We start from the raw sequence: 19744 nt of genomic DNA, 5'->3' as shown, positions 1-19744 counted from the left end.
TGACGCTAAACAGGCACTGTTCACATTTGATCAGGCAGTGAGCTCTGAATTTTAAGTTATCCACGTTACAAGTTACCTCTCTTGCCACAATTGCTTCTTAAAAGGCTTGTTTGTTAGAATCTGAATTAATAAAATATCATTTGGATAAACAACACAGGCTGAGCAGGTACCCACTGCCATACTTAAATGGCCAATTTACATTTCCTAAATTAAGAATGACAGGGCAGAACAAGCAGGCTGTATAAGCATGACAGTAAAGAAAATAATAAGTTAAAATGATGCAGATACATGACCCAGAAACACGTGACTAACATCAACTGATTCTGTGATACCTGTACATAACTCCCAAGCAAAAAATCACTCAAACTCAAGTCTTCGTATTTCTTAAGCAAAAAGGTGTGAGCGGGGAAAAAAAAAAAAAAAAAATCCTCATCATTTAAGCAATGCAACTTTCCCCCAAATCCTCTTTGGAAATAAATCTGTCTGAGCGTACAATGTGCGAGGTTACACTCATCTCTGGAACCTGGTCTCTCTGTTTTACTATAACAAAAGTCCATTTGTTAACTTACAAGATACAACCTATTAAAAAAATAAACTAAATGGGACTTACATGACATTTCTATCAATTCTTTTCGCAGCTCTAACAACACAGCAACTCCAATGTTGTCTTTTGTCATAACTCTGTTCAGCATAGCTTCCGAACCTTCCGAGTTTGCCATAGCTAGTTGGTTGAACTCAACAGTGTGTTTTTGAACCAAAGTAAATCTGAAAGAGAAATATCATGCAAGTTTTTTTCAGCAGCCTGATACAAAAGGAAACGTTACAGATAAGGCTCCTTTTAATTAAAGCTCAAACACATTTATGATGTGAAAATCTCAGCCAATCACACAATTCCATAAAATCCTAAGCTGACCTCAAAGGATAGTTTTCGTAGTGATTTTTAGGTATTTTATACTAACTTAGTTTCAAATAAAGGATTTGAGAGAGACACTATAGAAAAGGAATGTTTGCTTCTAATTCTACACCAGTTTCTAGTTTCAAGATGCAGGTTTAATAGAGAGGGACTACCTAATTTTTCCGAGCCAAATGGTATCAAACCTGGCACCTGCATTTACCGGTGGACACAAAGGAATGGAAGCAGGAGGAGGAAGGGAAATTATTACCCTTGTATCCAAACAGTTGTACAATACGGCACAATCAGCAAGTGCTGCAGCTCTTCAATAATGGCCTTTTTTCAGAAGCGAGCAATGATATTAAGTGCCTTATCTTTTGCTTTAGAAGGCTAACGTACCAAAAACCCAATGCCATCTGAGGTCTTATATCAGCAATTTTGGGAATTATCAATTCCTTTACACAAAAAAAAGGCAAGAAAATGAGACATTTGCTTCCTTTCCCATTATTAGCACCGAATGGTTGGGACACACACACTCAACAATTGAAGTATAATTTAGTGAACTCCTAACCTGCATTGCTCTAACAGAAGGAAATTTCAACTTGAACAAAACTTCAGGGTAAAGTTTTCTATCGCTAGTTATGCACAAAATGATTTCTCTTGCACAGGCCACTAACGACAGGAACGCTCTGTAACAAATATGGAACGGCTGCAAAGAGGGCAACCAATGCCAAACTGTTTGAGCTACAGACTGACCTGAGAATCTAAGTGAAAGAGAGCAAGACACAACAGAAGGCTTTGCAAAACCCATCACTTACTTTTCTGTTTTGAAAAATATTGCACAACCATCAACATGTTTTCTTTCCTGTTCTGACATTGTCCTAGCTCTAGATTTCGGACTGAAGAATCCATTGTAGCCACGTTCTTTCAGTTCCACCAGGAAAAAACTGTAGTACTGTTCTGTTTCAACCTCCTATAAAGTTATAAGACAGCACAGCATGAATGTACTATTAGCAAAAGACTCTTCAGAAGTGTAAATCACTTTCAAATTAGATTTAAGGGGGGGAAGAAAAAAAATCAATCTACAAATTAAGTACATCAGAGAATGAAATCTGAGAGCAATATTCCTATTTTAAGAAAATATAAATGAATTTCTGTAATCCCCAGAGTTATGATTATCTCCAGTCTTTTATTTGAAAATGTGTCAATTATTGCCCCACATGCAGACGCAGGCACCAGGACACCCCCACGTTCATGTCTTTGATCAGCAGCTGCTGCCTCGCGTTCCAACCGCGTGGGCTGAAAAGCATTCTTTTGATGTCAAACAACGAATAATGTTCTAAACATCACTCCTTTTTTCTGTTGTTTTCAGAAGGTTTTGAAAACAGATCGTTTACTGTAAATACATTTAATATAGAGAAACCACCACATGGGAATAGAAAAGGAAAAGAAATAACAGTGTATCTTTTACCTGAAGACTTATGATATCAGCATTGCAACTGAGGATTTCCTGCATAATGGCTTTTTTTCTGTATTCCCAGTTCAATGCCCAAGATGGACAATAGCCATACAGCTGCCGGGTAGCATATTTATCACAGAGTACGTTGTAACACATGACAGAAAACAAGGCTGCAGAACAATAATTTTACTTACACACTGATATATTTAACAACTACAACAAAGATATATATACAATTACGTTCTTCGCTTTTGTCTTCTGCAAATTTATCAATTCATGCTTCATTTGCTTCAACCAAAACACAGCATGTGTTTCTATACTAAAAAAAAATTATTGTTAATCCCAACAAGATAAATTACAAGTTTGGACTTACAGCAGCTGTCTTGTAGAAATTAATTAGAAAACATTAATTAGAAAATTTAATTAGAAAACAAAACCCTAAATCCCTCTTTATATGGTTAATGTAGTAAATAGCAGACAAATGTACTTTCTGCTAAATGGTGCTCTACTGAGAAAGGTCTAAAACAAGGTAAGTGTGTTTGAACACTTACATGTGCTCGTTATACAAAAGTCTGCAAACTCTCCAAATAGATTATTTAAAATCTACCTTCATTATTACAACCACGAACTGTAACGGATCCACAGGCAGGGTAAGGATCCCCTCGCACAATGAAAAAGTACAGGCAAAATAAACCCCCAACCGTTTCCTCCTCAAAAAGCCCACAGTTCGGGTGTGAAGCCAAGCAGCGTCCACTCTCCGCAGTCATTTGGAACGGAAGTGACAATGAGACAGTTTGGGGCAGCCTGACAGGTAACCCAGCAGCATGGGGCTTTGGTTCTGTTTTGTTGGGGTTTTTTGTTTGTTTTTAAAAAGCACTAAGGAATTTGCAGTTGCAATAATGAGGTACTTTGAAGCTTATTCGGAGCTCCTCTCAAACACAGAGTACAACTCAGGGAAAAAAGAAACGAGACAGTTGTTCGAAGATTTAGCAAATTGAGGCAACGATCTCGGGCTGACTGGGGGTCGAAGCTCAGCATTTTGAAAACAAACAGGTGACAGCGAAAGACAAGCTGCGTTAACATCATGACGTCTGAAGCAACCGCCGTAATAAAATCAATAGGGGAAAGTAATGTACATCAGTCCTGAAAGGGAGGATGCTACAATAATCAAGAAATACACTAAGATTTTTGATGTGCAGGTAAATAGAAGAGGCTGTATTTTAGACAATTCACGCAGAAAAATCAGTAAACAATTAAACACAACCTGAATCCCAACAGCATGAAAAGTGCCGAGTCAAATATGACACACTGGTTACTTAAAAGAAAAAAATTCTACATTTTTGGAAAAGTATGCTCATGTTCTTCCATTTTTTTTTTTATTCTTCAACAAATGTTCAATTAAGCCTGTTAAAATTCAACTGTTTAACTGACTGTGGACAACAGTTTCAATTCCTGTGAGGAGGATGTTAATTAAAAAGAAATTACTTTATCACAAAAGATGGGTAAATCTGAAACAGGTGTTCCCATTGAGACAGAACTACTTCAGCTGGCTGCTCAGCGCTGCACAGATGATTGGCCAATTTAAGCATCAAAAATTTTTCAACAGATAGTAGAGATCCGCAGCTTTTACAACAGAAGGAAAAAAAAAAAGAAGTGTTACAGTACCTGTTGGTCTTGTACGGTCTGGTTCTTGCAACATAATCCAAGATCTTGGAGGTGGCTGTTCTGTTGAAACTATGGGAACGTATCAAAGCAGAGATACAAGAAGTAATAATCACATTTATTTCACACAGCAGAAAGAAGTGTTTTAAGAATGGTCACTTACTTCTTTTTGCAGTACCTGCCAAATTATCAAGCAAATAGTTCAGTAGCCTTCGCGTCCCATCTGGTTCCTGATAAAGGTTCAGAATATCCTGTGTAAGTGGATTTCCTGCAAACGTATTTACAGAAACATTGAATAAAATAAACAGAACCATTAGCAACTTACATATCAATGTTCAAAGCTGGCATCTCTCAGAAAAGATCCTGCACCTACTATAAACTGCTTAGAGGTTTCAAACCTCAGGTCTTCAGCCCCCCAAAACACCAGCAGTGTGAACAGCTCCAGTGAACCGGACCACGCTCCCTCCGGCGCCGGCCTTCTGACAGCCAGCCCCGAGGACGGGCACGGTGCAGCACGCAGTAGGAGCTGCTGAGGCCAAACACCGCAGCCGCCTCTGCTCGCTCTGCTCAACGCCAGTGGGGCAGCCACCATCTGCCAAATGCGTGAGCAGGTCGCAAAGGTTTTCATGGACAACACGCATTGCAATTGTCCGATTTTAAGGGGGAGAAAAACACACTTCTGAGACTTCGCAGTGCTTAGAGGTATTGCGTCACCCAGTGCTCCTGATTTGGTGACGCAGGTTCCCCCAAGGTCAGCAATTTTGTAGGTAGTTCAGAGGGAAAAAAAAAAGGAAAAAGATTTAAATTGCTGCTTGCATAAATGGCAGAGTACCCTACAGCAGTACAAAGCATGCTCCCTTTTCGGCTGGAGTGGAACACCTTCAGTTACCTGCAGACTACTACTTAGCCAAAGCAGCACTGTACTCAACCCCCAGGCAAGCAACAGAAAGTTTCTGCTCACTCAGCGGAAAGAGAAGCCAACCTCTTTTATGTGGAGTGCTTCGTCGAGCTAGTTCTTTTTCTTTGTTTAAATAATCCCTAAATAAAAATATTTATAAACGTGGAGTAAGTAGCTACATCTGTCCTATTTGGTAACATTTAATTTTCTACAGCCATTACATCTCAGAAGCGGTATCATCAAACAAGCACGGACAACCAAGAAAAGGAGGTAATACCTTTCAGACCCAAAGTCTGCAACTGGAACAGTTTTCCCAGCTCAAAAGGTAAAACTCGTAACAGGTTGTTATTTAAATGTAGTTCCCTGCAGACAAAGCAAAAATCATATAGGGCTGAAAAGAGACCGACGTTTGTCTTCAGCAGTGTGGCACAAGGAGTTTAGCTAAAAAAGAAACAATATACGAGCAAACCACAATATTGCAAAACCCCAAGACTAAACAGCAGTAGTTAGGGAAATCCTGCTGTACTCAAACACACAGACATAGACAAAATACATCTTATGCTGAAGTACAGAGGAAAGTAGCTGTTTGGCGAGTTCATCTTAAAAAGTCAGAAACTGTGTAAACGTTAGCAATAATTAAACACTTTAATAACTCCAAGTGATGAAGCAGTAACAGCTCTGACAAACCAGACCATGAAACAGTTCTGCTATGATTAAAGGCCAAATAAAGGGAAATTATATCCCAGAAAACAAATAACCAAAAAATCCAGGACCAGGACAGTATGACTAGAGCTACATCACCATGTAATAGTAATTTACAATAGCAATTATCTGTTGTTTGTTTTCATAATATCAATGTTAAGTCAAACTATGTGCTTTTTAACTTACAAAAGCAATGTGCTGACAGGAACAGAATTCATGCCCTGAATTCTGATATTCCATTGAACTGGGCAGAGAAAACGGACTTGTTAGGAACTTTTCACTTCCCTCATCATACTGCCATCTAAGCAGCGAAGACTTGCCTCACCATATTCAACATCAAGTTGCTACTCCAAAGTGTTTACAGCCTGGTGCGTGGAGACTTGAAAAGTATTTTTGGGCAACAAAAAAGAAGACAAAAGGGAAAAGGGGGGGGGGGGTGGGAGGGGAGGGGGAGAAAGGAAACCTGGACGCCAAGAGTGACCTTAGCTCTTTTAGATTTCTACAAGGCAGCATCTGAAGCAGAGACACACATCCCTTCTTCTAGCCTTGCACTGCAGCAATAAACTCTGCCTGGTCCTTCCCCAAGAAGAACTTCCTGAGAAATTCTCTCCGCCTCACTGTGTTTTGAGAAGCCTTGGTAAAGTGGCTTGGTTTAGAGACACTCGGAGGTGTGGGATAGCGGAAGAAGATACAGGAGGGGACCTTCTTTTTATTTCACTGGGTTATCTAGAAATGTCAAGTCACTGCTCAGCTGACTGCCAGACTGTAGCACACCCAGCCAGCTGGGTTGCTTTTCAGTATAAAATCCCATAGACAAAAGCACGTATTTTAGAGAGAAACTCAGAAGCCCACAGTGTCATTCTAGGGTTTCTAAGTATGAATTCGGCACATGGCAGGTAGAAAAGAGGATGAGGGCACTAAAAAAAACCAACCCCAAACCCACAAAAAAACCCCCAAAACCAAATCAACATCTCCACTAGCTCTCAGCACTTCCATAGGTATTTGAGGTTTAAATGGCTAGTATTTTTAGGGATGACATTCCCTATGACACTATAAAGTTACTAGTTTCCTCTTTAAGAAGCCATGTTTTCCTCTAAGAGTTTTTCAAAGCACTGTTGAAGTCTACAGAAAGTTATGTATGAATTATGAAAAAGATATACTCTATTCTTTGCGAGGAAAAACGCTGAGCTGGAAGAATGGCACAGTAGCAGGTATCATTATCACTTTTTCTCTTGGATGAAAGAATTATTTTCTCTAATGATCCTTGCCTCTGTGGAACCCACCCCCTCTACAAAGCAAAGGGGATCACAGCAAATCCCACCAGTGCTTTCAAGCGTATCAAGAGAATCTGTTGTACAGCTGAGCTTTCCAAGATAACAAGCTACAGTGTTTATTTATTTTTCCTCTCTTTCTGCAAAGATCAGAAATCTTACTGCTCTCTCTGACACCTCTTTCTTCAAGTACCTGCAGTAAAAAGGGAGATGCAAGGAGCCTCGGGCGAACTATGCCACACAGACCAAACCCAAAGCTCCAGACGTGGGAGCTGGAAGACCTGAGATCAGCTCTCAAGTGTGAGAGCACAAATGATTTCTGTGGCTCAGGATATCAGCAATGCCCAGTGTTGAATTACCGTTAGTTTGAACAACTTCCCAGAAGCTACGGGAAGTGTCTGCAGTAAGAGCCAGTCTGAAACATAAAACTCCAGCACAGCTGAGACCTGCAGAGTGCCACCATGTAGGATGCGCTTATGGGTTTTTGTTCACTTTCCCCCCAGTGAAAAGAAATCATAGAATCATGAAGACTGGAAAAGACCTCTAAGATCATCAAGCCCAATTATCAAAAGATCATCAAGCCCAACTATCAACCCAGTACCACCATGCCTACTAAACCATGTCCTTGAAGTGCCACATCTACGCATTTTATGAATACCTCCAAGGACAGTGACTCCACTACTGCCCTGGGCAGCCGGTTCCAATGCTTGACTACTCTTTCAGTAACAACATTTTTCCTAATATCCAGTCTAAACCTCCCCTGATGCAACTTGAGGCCACTGCCTCTCATCCTATCGCTGGTTACTTGAGAGAAGAGACCAACACACACCTCACCACAACCTCCCTTCAGGTAGCTGTAGAGAGCAATAGGGTCCCCCCTCAGCCTCCTCTCCTCCAGACTAAAGAGCCCCAGCTCCCTCAGCCGCTCCTCATAAGACTTGTTCTCCAGACCCCTCACCAGTCTCACTGCCCTTTTCTGGACACGCTCCAGCCCCTCAATGTCCTTCTTGAAGTGAGGGGCTCAAAACTGAACTGAACGAGTACTACATTTGCAGCAATATTTTAGAAGGAAAAAGACTGATGAAAACAAAAGGATGCTAACGAAGTACAGAGATGAATTTGAGAATGTTCCAGTAAATTTAGGATTGCTACATCACAATACTTGACGAGTGGATAAAGGAGGGAAGAAACCTGTTACTAATAACTGCTTTTAATTTAAATAGTAACACAAAGCCTTCTTTAGAACAGATTACTTCACAGCTGAGGACAACCATACAACACACCACGAAACAGAGCTGCCAATTATGCTCTAACAAGCAAGGTCCCTTTGCTCAGCCGCCAAGGTTGAGACTTTAACTGCTTTGGAATCTGAGCTTTTAGTACCAATTTAATCAGCTGGTTTAATCCTCCCCAACAGAGTGGACTTTTCTAAGTAGAAGAAAATGCAATGACTGATATTTCTATCTGCAAACTTGCTTTGCTTCCAATTTCATTAGCGCTGTGCTGGCAGTCCACTTCTCTACTGTCGTCTTCTTTATCTCTAACACATTCTCATTACTTTTAGACTCAGTGTTTTCTGGATTTGAGAACGCTGTCCATAAATGTCTTCAAAAATAAAAGCAATGAAGGCAACTACTGGTAACTGTCTAATAAACCTAAGATAAGACTCTTCCTTTGGGTCAAGGGCAAAAGAATGTTGCCTGTAAATATTTACTCTTATTTTTATATTTACATAACAGTGTTTTACAAAGTGAAATGCTGCAGCCTTAACTATAATCTAAATAAGCAGCACTATTCATGGTTCACTTCCAAAAGGAGATATCTTTCCATGCAAACTTTGCACACCTTGGCAGTGTAAAATTGAGGAGAAATAAAAGGTGCATTTAGAATGTTTTTTTTCTCCTCCCCAGTTTGCACAGGAGCGCAGTTACACAACAGCAAAAGAGGGAAGGAAGGAGATGATATTAGACAGGTTGCAGTTGTTATAAGATAAACAGAATAAGAAGTATTGTTACGAATAATTACTAAAAAAAGAATAAAGAAGGAAAAAAATGTCATTAGCATGATTATAAATGTTTAATCTGATCTTTTTCCTGCCTTAACTACGTGTTAAAAAAGCAATTTTTTGTGTATCAGCACTTCTCAGAGAAAAATACTAAATAAAAATTTGTAAAAGAGTCTCGAAAGAGATGTATAAAAGGAAACCTGACTTGGAAAAATATAAAATGGGTGACTACTCCTGTAAAAATTCACATACCTGAGTGACACCATGTTTCCGAGCTCTGCTGGTAAACTGCGAATTTTATTAGAGGACAGGTCCAGATATACCAGATTGTGAAGCTTGGCAATGTCTGAAGGAATACGGGATAAGGAATTGTCACTGAGATGCAAAGCTGTCAAATGGGTCAGCGTCCACAATGACGAACTTAAGCTTCTCACTTTCCCTGTGGAAGGAAGGTACAAAAGAAAATAGAACACTTAAAATATACAGGCTTAGCAATAACTAAATGTTTTGTAAGTATGTAAGGGGCAGGGGAGAAGGGGCTTGACATGGAGTTCTGTCTGGGTCTTATTGTAGTTTTTACTATTTACTAACTGACCATGAATGCAATAACTAACAGAGGTGTAAGAAACAGATTTTTTTTTCAACTATACTTTATGTTTGAGATTAAAGATGCTTCTTCGGTTTGCCCCTTATTTCTGCGCAACATCTTTCAAATCAAAAATCTTTATTCTATGGCATTAATCCAGCCAAGAACAGATAGAAGCACTATATTTAGGGTGACTAAAATGCTTAGTTGAGAACATGGATTTCCATCTGGCATTCAACTAAAAGCTGCATAAACTATTGCCAGATATTTAAAATAAGGGTAAAATTTTTGTATAAACTGAAGGGTGGAAACATGGATTTGTGTGACAGAATCAAGATTTTAACATTGCCACATGCAAGGAATGTGAGATATCATCAAAAGGTCTCAAAACACATCTTCTCTCCAAGCTTTTTTTTTTTTTCCCACCCAGCAGTGGCTCCTTTTTTATTTACAGAAGTCATCTCACTGTACCAAAAGCATTAGAAGAAGAGTACCAACACCAATTTCTCCAAGGCAAAAAGTTACTCAAGACAGCCTTTAAAACCCCCACCATGACTCACCAGTATTAAGAACAATCTGGTTAATATTATACCAACATACACACATTATAATTCCTTTCCTCAAATGATCTTCCAAATAAGATAAATCATATTTAGCGCCTGGGGAAAGCTACACTGATACATGGGTATCTGGCACTCAGTCCCTGGTAACAAAAGGTTTTAACACAGGTATCATTTCCACATTACAGCTATAAGTAAGAGAGTGGCATAAAAAAGCCTGCAGTGAAAAAGCTCAGTGATTTCAATGAGAGCAGTTAAAACATTTCTGGCTTTCTGTATTAGATGACCAAGTATTTTGTAAGGCAAAGACAGCATGAACATTAATAAAACAAAAACATCATGTTTTATTTTGCAAGGCAAATGCATACAGTTCTTCAAGGATTCATACTGCTGTAGTGCTCAGTAAGAAATCTTCTGAAAGGTTTTAAATACAAATCAATAGTTCTATGCATTTTTAAATTGAATTAACACCTCTTCCCCGCTCCCCAGTGCAAACAGGTGACTGCGATCAAAGACACCCTTGTAGCTGAAAGGTTTTCCAATCAACATCACTGACCCATCCTCTTCACTAGCCGCACCTCCCTCGGATAGAATCAGTCTAGAGTGAGATTACCAGGCACGCAAGGAAAAAGCCAGCACTTAATGCACTTCCTATGCACAGGCAGCAGATGTCCAAGTGGATATGTGGATATCCAAGCCTAACGCTGACATATAATGGTGATTCCTGAAGCAGCATTTAACTAGGTTTCTGCATCTGTAACCTTCAAGTAAAGAATGCTATTCACATGTTAAGGCACTTGAAGCAAGGCACAGATTGAAAGATCTGGATGGAAAGACTCTTCGCAATTCAAAGAACTCGAATTGTATTCTTCCTTCCACAGATTTCTCTACTGGACAGTCATTCAGAAATACCACGTGGCAATTTTTGCATTCTCTTAAAGAGCCTCCATATTTAAGCAAAATTTCAGCCTAAAATTAGACCACAAAATATTTTTTAAATTCTTACATTATTTGCTTGAATTTCCTTGTATACACATGTTATGTGGCAAAATTGGAATTTAGCCTACAAATCAAGAGAGACTGGTGTCCCACACCAGCTGGAATTCATGTTTATGAATTCTGAGCATTATCTTATTTTCAAGAAAAGATCCAAAAGACAAACAGTATCTCAGAGCTAGCACAGTCCTTGTGGGATATTTTTCTTTTTTCTTTTTTTTTTTTAATTTCAAGAACAGTGCAAAGATTTACAACCGCTTTTAAACTGAAAACTTCTGCTTCAGTAGAAACTATACTATCATGGACTAACATAACATCATTGTTGCACTACTTAAAGTAACGGCATATATCTGTATATCACCCCCAACTTCACCCTCTTCTCTTTGACAAACTGGATCTTAAATTCACCCTCTCACCTACCCCATCTTCTTAAAACACACAGAGCTCACATCCATATCCTCACCTTCCCAACTTTCCTACATGTTAGGATTCCCCACCTGCCTCAACTTACCTCTCCCACAGCTCCCTATGTTATCCCAACCCAACCTCTTTCCCGACACTCTCGGAGGCCGGCAGCTGCTATCTTGGTTTGCTGGCTCACTTCAAGGCAGGTAACTCCACTCCAGACTTCTCATCCAAGCCGTACTACGTAGGCTACTCTTAACGCACAACGAGTTTGTAACTCAGGACCATTCCTCAGTTTCTTACCACTTATTTCCAACTCTGCCCAGTGTGATTTCTTTCCATTGGCTGCTTCCTCTGAGGACATAATTGTGTACATCCTCCGTGGATCAGGTGGATCGTACTTTTCCTTGGGCATTCCTGTTGAGACAAAATGATAAATAATTAAGATATTATATACTGAGAATTCTTCAAAAGGTAATTTCTATTTCAGTTGAATTTCCTATTGGACCTTCACTCTAAGAGTGGTAAAGACTGCTACTAAATAGAAGAACACAGACTCCTGATGCTCCTGGAACGGCAGACGACAGTCTAACCCCCCACCCAAATTTACAAATTAGCTCTGTGTTTTCAAGTTACATAGGACTCCCAATATAAACTGCATTTATCACAACTAAGAGTAATGCTTTTCCATTGCCCTACATACATCTAAGAGCTTTTACGGCAAAGATTTCACCATCTTAAGCTGTCACATCCAAATACACACAGAAAGGCACAAGCAACAAGCTATAAAATTGCTTATATCAAAGAGAGAAATTCAACAATGCTGGCTCAGATCACATTTACAAACACATTACAAGCAATACTATGCAATTATTAAGCAAAATACTTTACAGCAATATTATAATACTACCCAAAAATACTCAATAAAGAAGAAGTTCTACTGCTCAAAATCATGAGCACATCTAGCTACCAGGTCTTTTAAGGCTAATTTTTTTTGTATCCCTGGACAAAGTAACTACATCGAAAAGCGTTGTAATTATACACAGAATAAACAAAGAATAACTGTTAGCAAATTAAACTACCAACCAGACTTTTTATCTGTTTATTGAATTTACTGGAAAATGTTTACTCCACATGTCAAATAAAAAAAAAACCCCAACAGAAAACCCCAAAAAACTTTCAGCTAGTTATGCATCTGAATTAAAACAAAGCTTTTAGGCACCACATGCTTACTTCAATGCAACAGCTCCTATACTAATTTACACTCCTCCTTCCCTTTCCCACTCCCACTACTGGTCAAAACCAGATTTCTGGAGTGAAAAGAAAATCCCCTTTAAAAAGTGAATTGTGGGTAAAAGGATGAGATTATAAATAGCAGCTGGGTGGAGCTCCTTAAAGAATGAAGCCACTTGAGTACCCAGGGTACTGGAATCACCAAGTGTAACACTTTCTTCTTCAAACTAAGCTAATTAAAGGAGATAACACTGGATTATAACCCCTGGAAAGGTAAAAGCGTAACTTCTCCCTGCAAGAGGTATGGAACTAGTGCAGTAACATATGGCAAAGTAACATACAGAGCATATCTTCTGAAATTGCTATATATAGTTATACGTAATTCACAAAGACCAATGCCATATAGGAACGCTCATTTACCTTCCTCGGTCATTTGATGCTTTCTCTTCTGCAGCTCCCTGAATTAATAAATATGTTCCAATTTCTCAAGAAATGAAGCAGGTATACTAGAGACAGAAATCTCATTCAGTGCAGAAACACGAGGGTTCCCCAGAGCACACTCAATCACATGCACTAATTAACAGCCTTGCTGGTACCAGCAGCGTATCGCTCCTCGCTACCAGAAGAGGATGACACACTTTTCCATTGGGTTTTGTTAATGTGCACTAAAACAATTAGAGATTTAAGAATCTGTGGTTTTAACGGTGGATCCTGGTGATTCCCAGTCCATCCATGGCACCACTCTCCCCTCGTTAGTGTTCCCGTTCTTGATAGTTTTCCCCTTCTCAGGGCTGCATTTCCCAGGGGACAATTCCCTGCTGTTTAGGATTACCAGGAGCAATAAAAGCAGCGAGTGCAGGAGAGCCTGCTGGCTGAGGGAATTGCTGCTGACCATTGGCATCACCAACACCGGCCGCACCAGGACACCGAGGACGCTGTCCCACCAACTGTTAGCACACCTTCAGCCATTATGCAGAGTTCAAGGTTTCTCAGGACCTGACAGCAAGGCTAAATTTGGGGTGTCTTTCACAGGCCATCATAAAATGCAAGCACACTACCTTGAACTGCATTTCAAACCTCCACAGCACAGAGGAGTTCAAGAAAATCAGTCTCTCTTACAAAGCACTCTCTTCTCCTTTCTCCACCTTCCCAAATCCAAATTTAGAGCCTGCTGAGCTGCTAGAGTTAACCATGAACGCTGGGGTAAACATCAGACTGAGCGGTAACAGTTTTGTCAGACTAAAGCACTTTTAAGGAAGAGCCACAAAATGGTGTTGAACAACCTTAAAGCCATTGAGAACTGCAGCTTTAACCTTTCACAACAGTCATTTTCAAAAGAGTTTATGCCACCCGTAATTTTGAGTGACGCCAACAGAGATGGTGCAAAGCACCACTGAGCGCTGAGGCTGTTACCACACGCAGTAAGGGAGCTGGTAAAGGAGAAAAGCTTTCTAAACAAAGATATGATGACATGGATACCTGGAACATACCCCAGACTACACAAATTTCATGAAGAGGACACTTAAATATGTTTGAATGCAAATTAAATTGTTTACTATCTTGTACCAGGTTACTTAAATTGTTATTTACGTTGTTCTAAAAATAGGAGAGCTTTAGAGTTCAAGAGGAGCATGGCTGCCCATTCCCGCCCAGGTCAGTTGGAGTTAAGACCGAACAGAGCACGGAATTGAACACAGAATTAACACCCCTTACCCCAAAGACACTGAGCTAAACGAGGCCAACAAGGTCACCAGCGCGACGGGTCTGTCACAGGGAACCGGACCTCGAGCCCCCAGCGCAGATGCAGCGTTAAGCCCTCGTCTGCACAGCGGTGCTGAGGGAAGGTGGTGGGACGGGGCAGGGGCAGGGCAGAGCCCGCAGGGAGAGGGGCCCGGCGAGGATGAGGAGGATCAAAGCGAGAAGAAGAAAAAACCTGAAGGTTGTAAAGTCAAGGGAGGGCAACCTGTGAGGAGAACAGCCGACCAAGCTGGCTAACACAGCAGGCAGATGGCAGAGCACTGGCTCTGGCCTCCCTCGGGAACACAGCCCTCACCTAGGGAGAGGTGCACCCGTACCGATGGCCGCCCGTCTCTCCAGAGGAAAGCAATGAGCACAGCCAGGCGATGGGACAGCCAAGCTGGGCCTTGTTTCAGACAGCTGTCCCGGAGGAGAGCCGGCGGGATGCCCAGCGGCCATGCGAGCGGGTGTGCTGTGCCACGGGACTCCCGAGGAGCCCCCAGAGACGCAGCACCCGCGCCATGGGCATGGGGTCAGGAGGAGCTGGGGGCCTGGCAAAGGAGGAGCTGCGCAAAGGCCAAGCTGGTTCAGCTCCACGGCTGGCTGTACAGGAATGAAGAGAGTTCAGACTGCTGCCCAACAAGACTTGAGACGGTAAGGCTCCTAGGGTACAGGCGTGGGTAACATGGAAGCTGGACTATTAGTAGTTAGTGCTCCAGATGACTATGTAAACTACCAATAAACAATGCCTCTAAAACGGAGAGATGACAGTCTGGAGAAACTGCTTTGAATGTTCAGTGTTGGGCCCCTCACTGCAAGAAGGACATTGAGGGGCTGGAGCATGTCCAGAAAAGGGCAGTGAGACTGGTGAGGGGTCTGGAGAACAAGTCTGACGGGGAGCGGCTGAGGGAGCTGGGGCTCTTTAGTCTGGAGGAGAGGAGGCTGAGGGGGGACCTTATTGCTCTCTACAGCTACCTGAAGGGAGGTTGTGGTGAGGTGTGTGTTGGTCTCTTCTCCCAAGCAACCAGCGATAGGATGAGAGGCAATGGCCTCACGTTGCGTTAGGGGAGGTTTAGGTGGGATCTTAGGAAAAATGTCTTTACTGAAAGAGCAGTCAGGCACTGGAACAGGCTGCCCAAGGAAGCAGTGGAGTCACCATCCCTGGAGGTATTCAAAAAATAGGTAGATATGGCACTTCGGGATATGGTTTAGTAGGCATGGTGGTGATGGGTTGGCAGCTGGACTTCATGATCTTAGAGGTCTTTTCCAGCCTTAATGATTCTATGATTCTCTGATAGGGCAAGAAAGAAGAGTGATTTTTTTCCCCTGTCCTTCCCTTTTGCCATTTTTACTAAATTGGAAGATGGTGGGGAGAAGGATTTAATCCAAACAGGTAGGCGAGCAGGCTTGTTGAGAGTAAGCAGGAAGGGTTTTTAAAAAAACAAAAACACACAACATAAAATCCTAGAGCAGTTCTTAATTTCCTGAAATGCTTTCTATAATACCACAGATAAACTATTTCAAAACTAAATGTATTAACTCCTGTAGGCCAAGTACCATCAATTCTTTATAGTATTAGCTTTACTATAAATGTAGATATAAAGATTGCAACAAAAACTCTCCTAGAAACATCAGCTTCTTTCACATCAAAACTTAAAATTAGGTAAAGCAAACTTGCATCCTAAAACTTCATAGAAAACAAGGAACAAGTGAGAGCACCATAGGTTAATGTTCAGACACAACTTTATCTGATCAACTATTCCAAAATAACTGTTTCAATACTTACCAAGCAGCACCTACACATCCCAGTTACAAATGTGAGTACCTTTAGAAATACCTCAAGATCACTATGCTGAAGCATTACAACCCTGCTTTTGAAACCTCTTGACACATGTTGATGACTTCTTTTGACTCCCCCCCCACTTGATATTACTTATCACTAACGAGCTGATGAAACAAACCCCTGCAGCCAGGGCAAGGAAGTAAACAAAGCAGCACCACACCTGATCAAGTGCAGAATTACTCAAACTTCTTGCTACTTTAATTAAGAACAACAATTACACTACAGAAATCTACATCTAACAAAGTCAGAAGTTACAAGATAATTTAGGTAATTTTCCATTTATCAATGCAGTACAGTATTACTCACCAAGTAAATGACTTTTGCACCACTGAAAAATAGAACAGAATGCAATCTACAATACTTCCTATTAATTATACACCATTAAGTTGCTCAAGATTTTGTAAGAAAATGATAGCACATATGGAAGATTCTTTTTTCTTTCTCCAAACCCTAATACTGGAAACTCAGCCCAGACCATTAACTTGTAACCCCACGCCTTTAACCGTGCAACTCCCCTCCACGCAACCCTAAATTTTAATTTGAAAATGCATTCCGGTGACTTCCCCATACATATAACTGTTTCTTAAATTGACTGATATGTCTTGAATTCAAAGTTAATTTAGGATCCTCCTGGCACTCTCCGCCCCCCCCCCCCCCCCCAGCCACTTGCACTGTGGTTTTATAAGGCATGAAGCAGAACTAAGCTGGTCCTGCTGCAGTTCCTTCCTCCCCAGGACCCTGTATTTCCACTGCACTCTTGCATCAGCACTGACTTTCGTCTGACAACAAAGGGAGCTGGAGAGAATTAAACTGCCCAAAAGCTAAGGGGGAGGAGGGGAAAGAAATATATATATATATTTGAGGAAGCCTAGCTTCCTGTATAGCAGTAATGTACGTGTGGATTCGCAGCACAGCGGTTTGCGGGACTGAGATCAGGACAACACCACAACTGTCTTTGCGGCCACCCCCTCCCCAAAAGCCCTTCTCACACAGCAGGATGCAAAATCCTGCTTCCAACTACTCTCAGCCATGCATCAGTTAAACAGTAACACTGAACAAAGTCTGAAATCCCAACTGAAGGCAAAGTACACTGCTTTTTTAGATAACTTAAAAGTTGTAGCGGTTCTAGCAATGGATAGGCTAATCAGAAATGTTAACCTGCATTTAAAGGGTTAATCTCTACTGTTGAGCTTTATTAAAATGAACAGAAATTACTGCTTTAAACTCCAAACAGTGATCCTCTTCAAAGAGAACAGAAGTACATCTAAAAGATAACTACTACGCTTTGGAAAAAATCCTTTAAGGTAATTTCACAGTGTTGTATTTCAGTTCTTTCCATAAAACTTACAATTTGCTCGTTCCTGCTCAAAGACCCACTACCTGTTCTTTAAACAAGTGCTTTTCCAAAATGAATTGAGCTTACTGGTTCTGCCTTCCTGTCACTGGTGGCACTTTACTCAGCGAATTATCAATTTCTATAGGAACTTAATTCCATTTCAGCTTAAAGTCCAGGTAAATGAAGCAACCACCCTGCACAAATAGATGCTGTCCCTGGCCAGGATGGCAAGGTGCAACACCTGTCTTCTCTTCCCAGAAAAGCAACAGAAACTTCAACAGGCTTATGGCAAAGGTCAGTCCTCACAGAATTTACACACTTGAACTGATAAGCTGAGTCAACGACTGTATTTATCCTCGGTCTATACCATGCGTGGGCAACAAACTAGACAGTGATCTTAATAGTGAAAAATGATGGAAAAAATATTCGTAGGCAAGACACCACGATGAGGAATGGAAGCAAGCAAGTACCCAACGCATCCCAGCTACACTTCAAGTGTCATGTGAAGTAAATTTAATGTACTTCAGCTAAACTCTTCTTCAATATTATTTAGGAGACCCCCCACCCCCACCAGACATAAAACTCATACTAGAGATTTAAATGGTTTTTCTGTATGCCTGACAGTGTTCCTACAAAGCCTTGTAAATTTCATGTCAGTTATTTCTATCAATGTCTTACTCAGAACATACTAAATTGAAACTTTGTTTTCTTAAAAATAAATCTTAACATACGCGTACATTTTGGATTTCCCAACTCCCAGCATGTATAATACACCATTAACATGGAAGAATACTTGCATCCTTCTACAAAATACCGCTTCTGGTTATATTTTGCTACAATACACAACTGTGCAAGTAGATAAACCAAAGTTCAGAAATGCAGGTGTAAGCCACCACCTAAAAGGAAAAAAATTTTGAAAGAATTAAAGCTTCCTCAATTTAGAGGAATCCATACTAAAGCACATTACAACTCAAAATACAAAGATTTTGATGCTGAATAAGCAGAAATTTGAGGACTGGCCTATCTATTGAAATACAACCTTACATTTCACTTTGTAGGGGTGAACAAGATTGCTCCATGGAAATATACACAAACATCAGTACTGCAAGAAAATACAGACTATTTGTTTTTCCTACTAGTGTGCTACTTTTAGGTAAATATCAAGTCTGTTTTGTAAACACCTATTATTTGTTGACTAGGGCAAACACTCTTGGCATTTTATTCAAAAAAGGCCATTCAAGTAATTTTTTTTTTTTTTTTAACAGTAAGTATATGGTATTGAAAAAATAAGACTAGGAAAAATCTGATTGGGAAATTAGCTAAAGGGTAACACCTGAATTTCTCAGAACACATGCTGCAAGTTAAACATTTCCTTTCACCTAGTGTGGGGAGGGACGGCCCGTAACAGCTGTGTGAACAGGCAGAACTGGAGCAGCACCAGAATGACTCCCAGAACACTCCCCACGCCCAGGAGACTCAACCGTAACGTGTGGGAAAGTGGCAAGATCCCTGTAACCCAATTTATAGCTTAACGTTGGAATACTCTGAATGAAAAAAATACTAATGCTGTTGAGTCAACACAAAGTCAACTGATTCATTCCAAGTGCTTTTTCACTTTGTAGATCACATTTTAGTGGCTGTTAGCATATTAAGATTTAATGGCTTCACCAGAGAAATAATGCTTCTTCATCATATTTTGAGGACTTCTAAAACTAGAATTTTACCTGACTGCCAACACAAAACCACAGGTTACCCTTCCTCTTTTTCAGTCTTAGATAATGCAGTGGGATGTGAACATGCATTACAACTCTGTAACAATAAATACAAGATACTGATTAAGTCAATACACATTAGTTCATGTGAGTAAGTCCTGAATATACTAATCAGATGAGTTATTTGATTTTGCCTATATAAATTCTACTACAGAAAACTCAGAAGTTCACCAATGCTTTACTATTCTTTCAAAAAAATCCATCAAGCTGTAAAAGTCCCGCAAAACTCTTAATCTAACCAAAGCTGACTAAAATGAGACATAATCCTCCTGAAACTTCAGAAAAGCAAAGCATCCCAGTTCAGATCAACTGGGCCATAAAAGCCTAAGGATGTATTTGCTATTTTCAGATCAGGAAGATTTCATTAGACTATAGAGCTATATCGCA

The 19744-nt window shown here is 40.5% G+C and overlaps 1 protein-coding gene across 3 annotated transcripts in view; it reads right to left on the bottom strand.

Moving 5' to 3' along the window:
- CNOT6 (CCR4-NOT transcription complex subunit 6) overlaps positions 1-19744 on the bottom strand; it is a 32781-nt gene that overhangs the window by 6269 nt on the left and 6768 nt on the right. Inside the window, exons 1-9 of one of the 3 annotated variants that reach the window (XM_075441573.1) lie at positions 13090-13112; positions 11740-11853; positions 9142-9328; positions 5189-5274; positions 4177-4281; positions 4017-4085; positions 2364-2521; positions 1711-1865; positions 611-765 (exon numbers count right to left, since the gene is read on the bottom strand). In XM_075441573.1, coding sequence (XP_075297688.1) covers positions 611-765; positions 1711-1865; positions 2364-2521; positions 4017-4085; positions 4177-4281; positions 5189-5274; positions 9142-9328; positions 11740-11853; positions 13090-13102 — 1042 coding nt within the window. In that variant the 5' untranslated portion in view covers positions 13103-13112. Of the gene's footprint in view, positions 1-610; positions 766-1710; positions 1866-2363; positions 2522-4016; positions 4086-4176; positions 4282-5188; positions 5275-9141; positions 9329-11739; positions 11854-13089; positions 13113-19744 lie in introns of those variants that run through there. The other 2 variants (XM_075441575.1, XM_075441574.1) reach the window with 2 other exon arrangements.

This window comes from Opisthocomus hoazin, chromosome 22, assembly GCF_030867145.1.
Source record: "Opisthocomus hoazin isolate bOpiHoa1 chromosome 22, bOpiHoa1.hap1, whole genome shotgun sequence".
NCBI classification, from domain to species: Eukaryota; Metazoa; Chordata; class Aves; order Opisthocomiformes; family Opisthocomidae; genus Opisthocomus; species Opisthocomus hoazin.
Note: the sequence above shows the minus strand (reverse complement) of the source record. Positions and strands in the feature narration are given on the sequence as shown.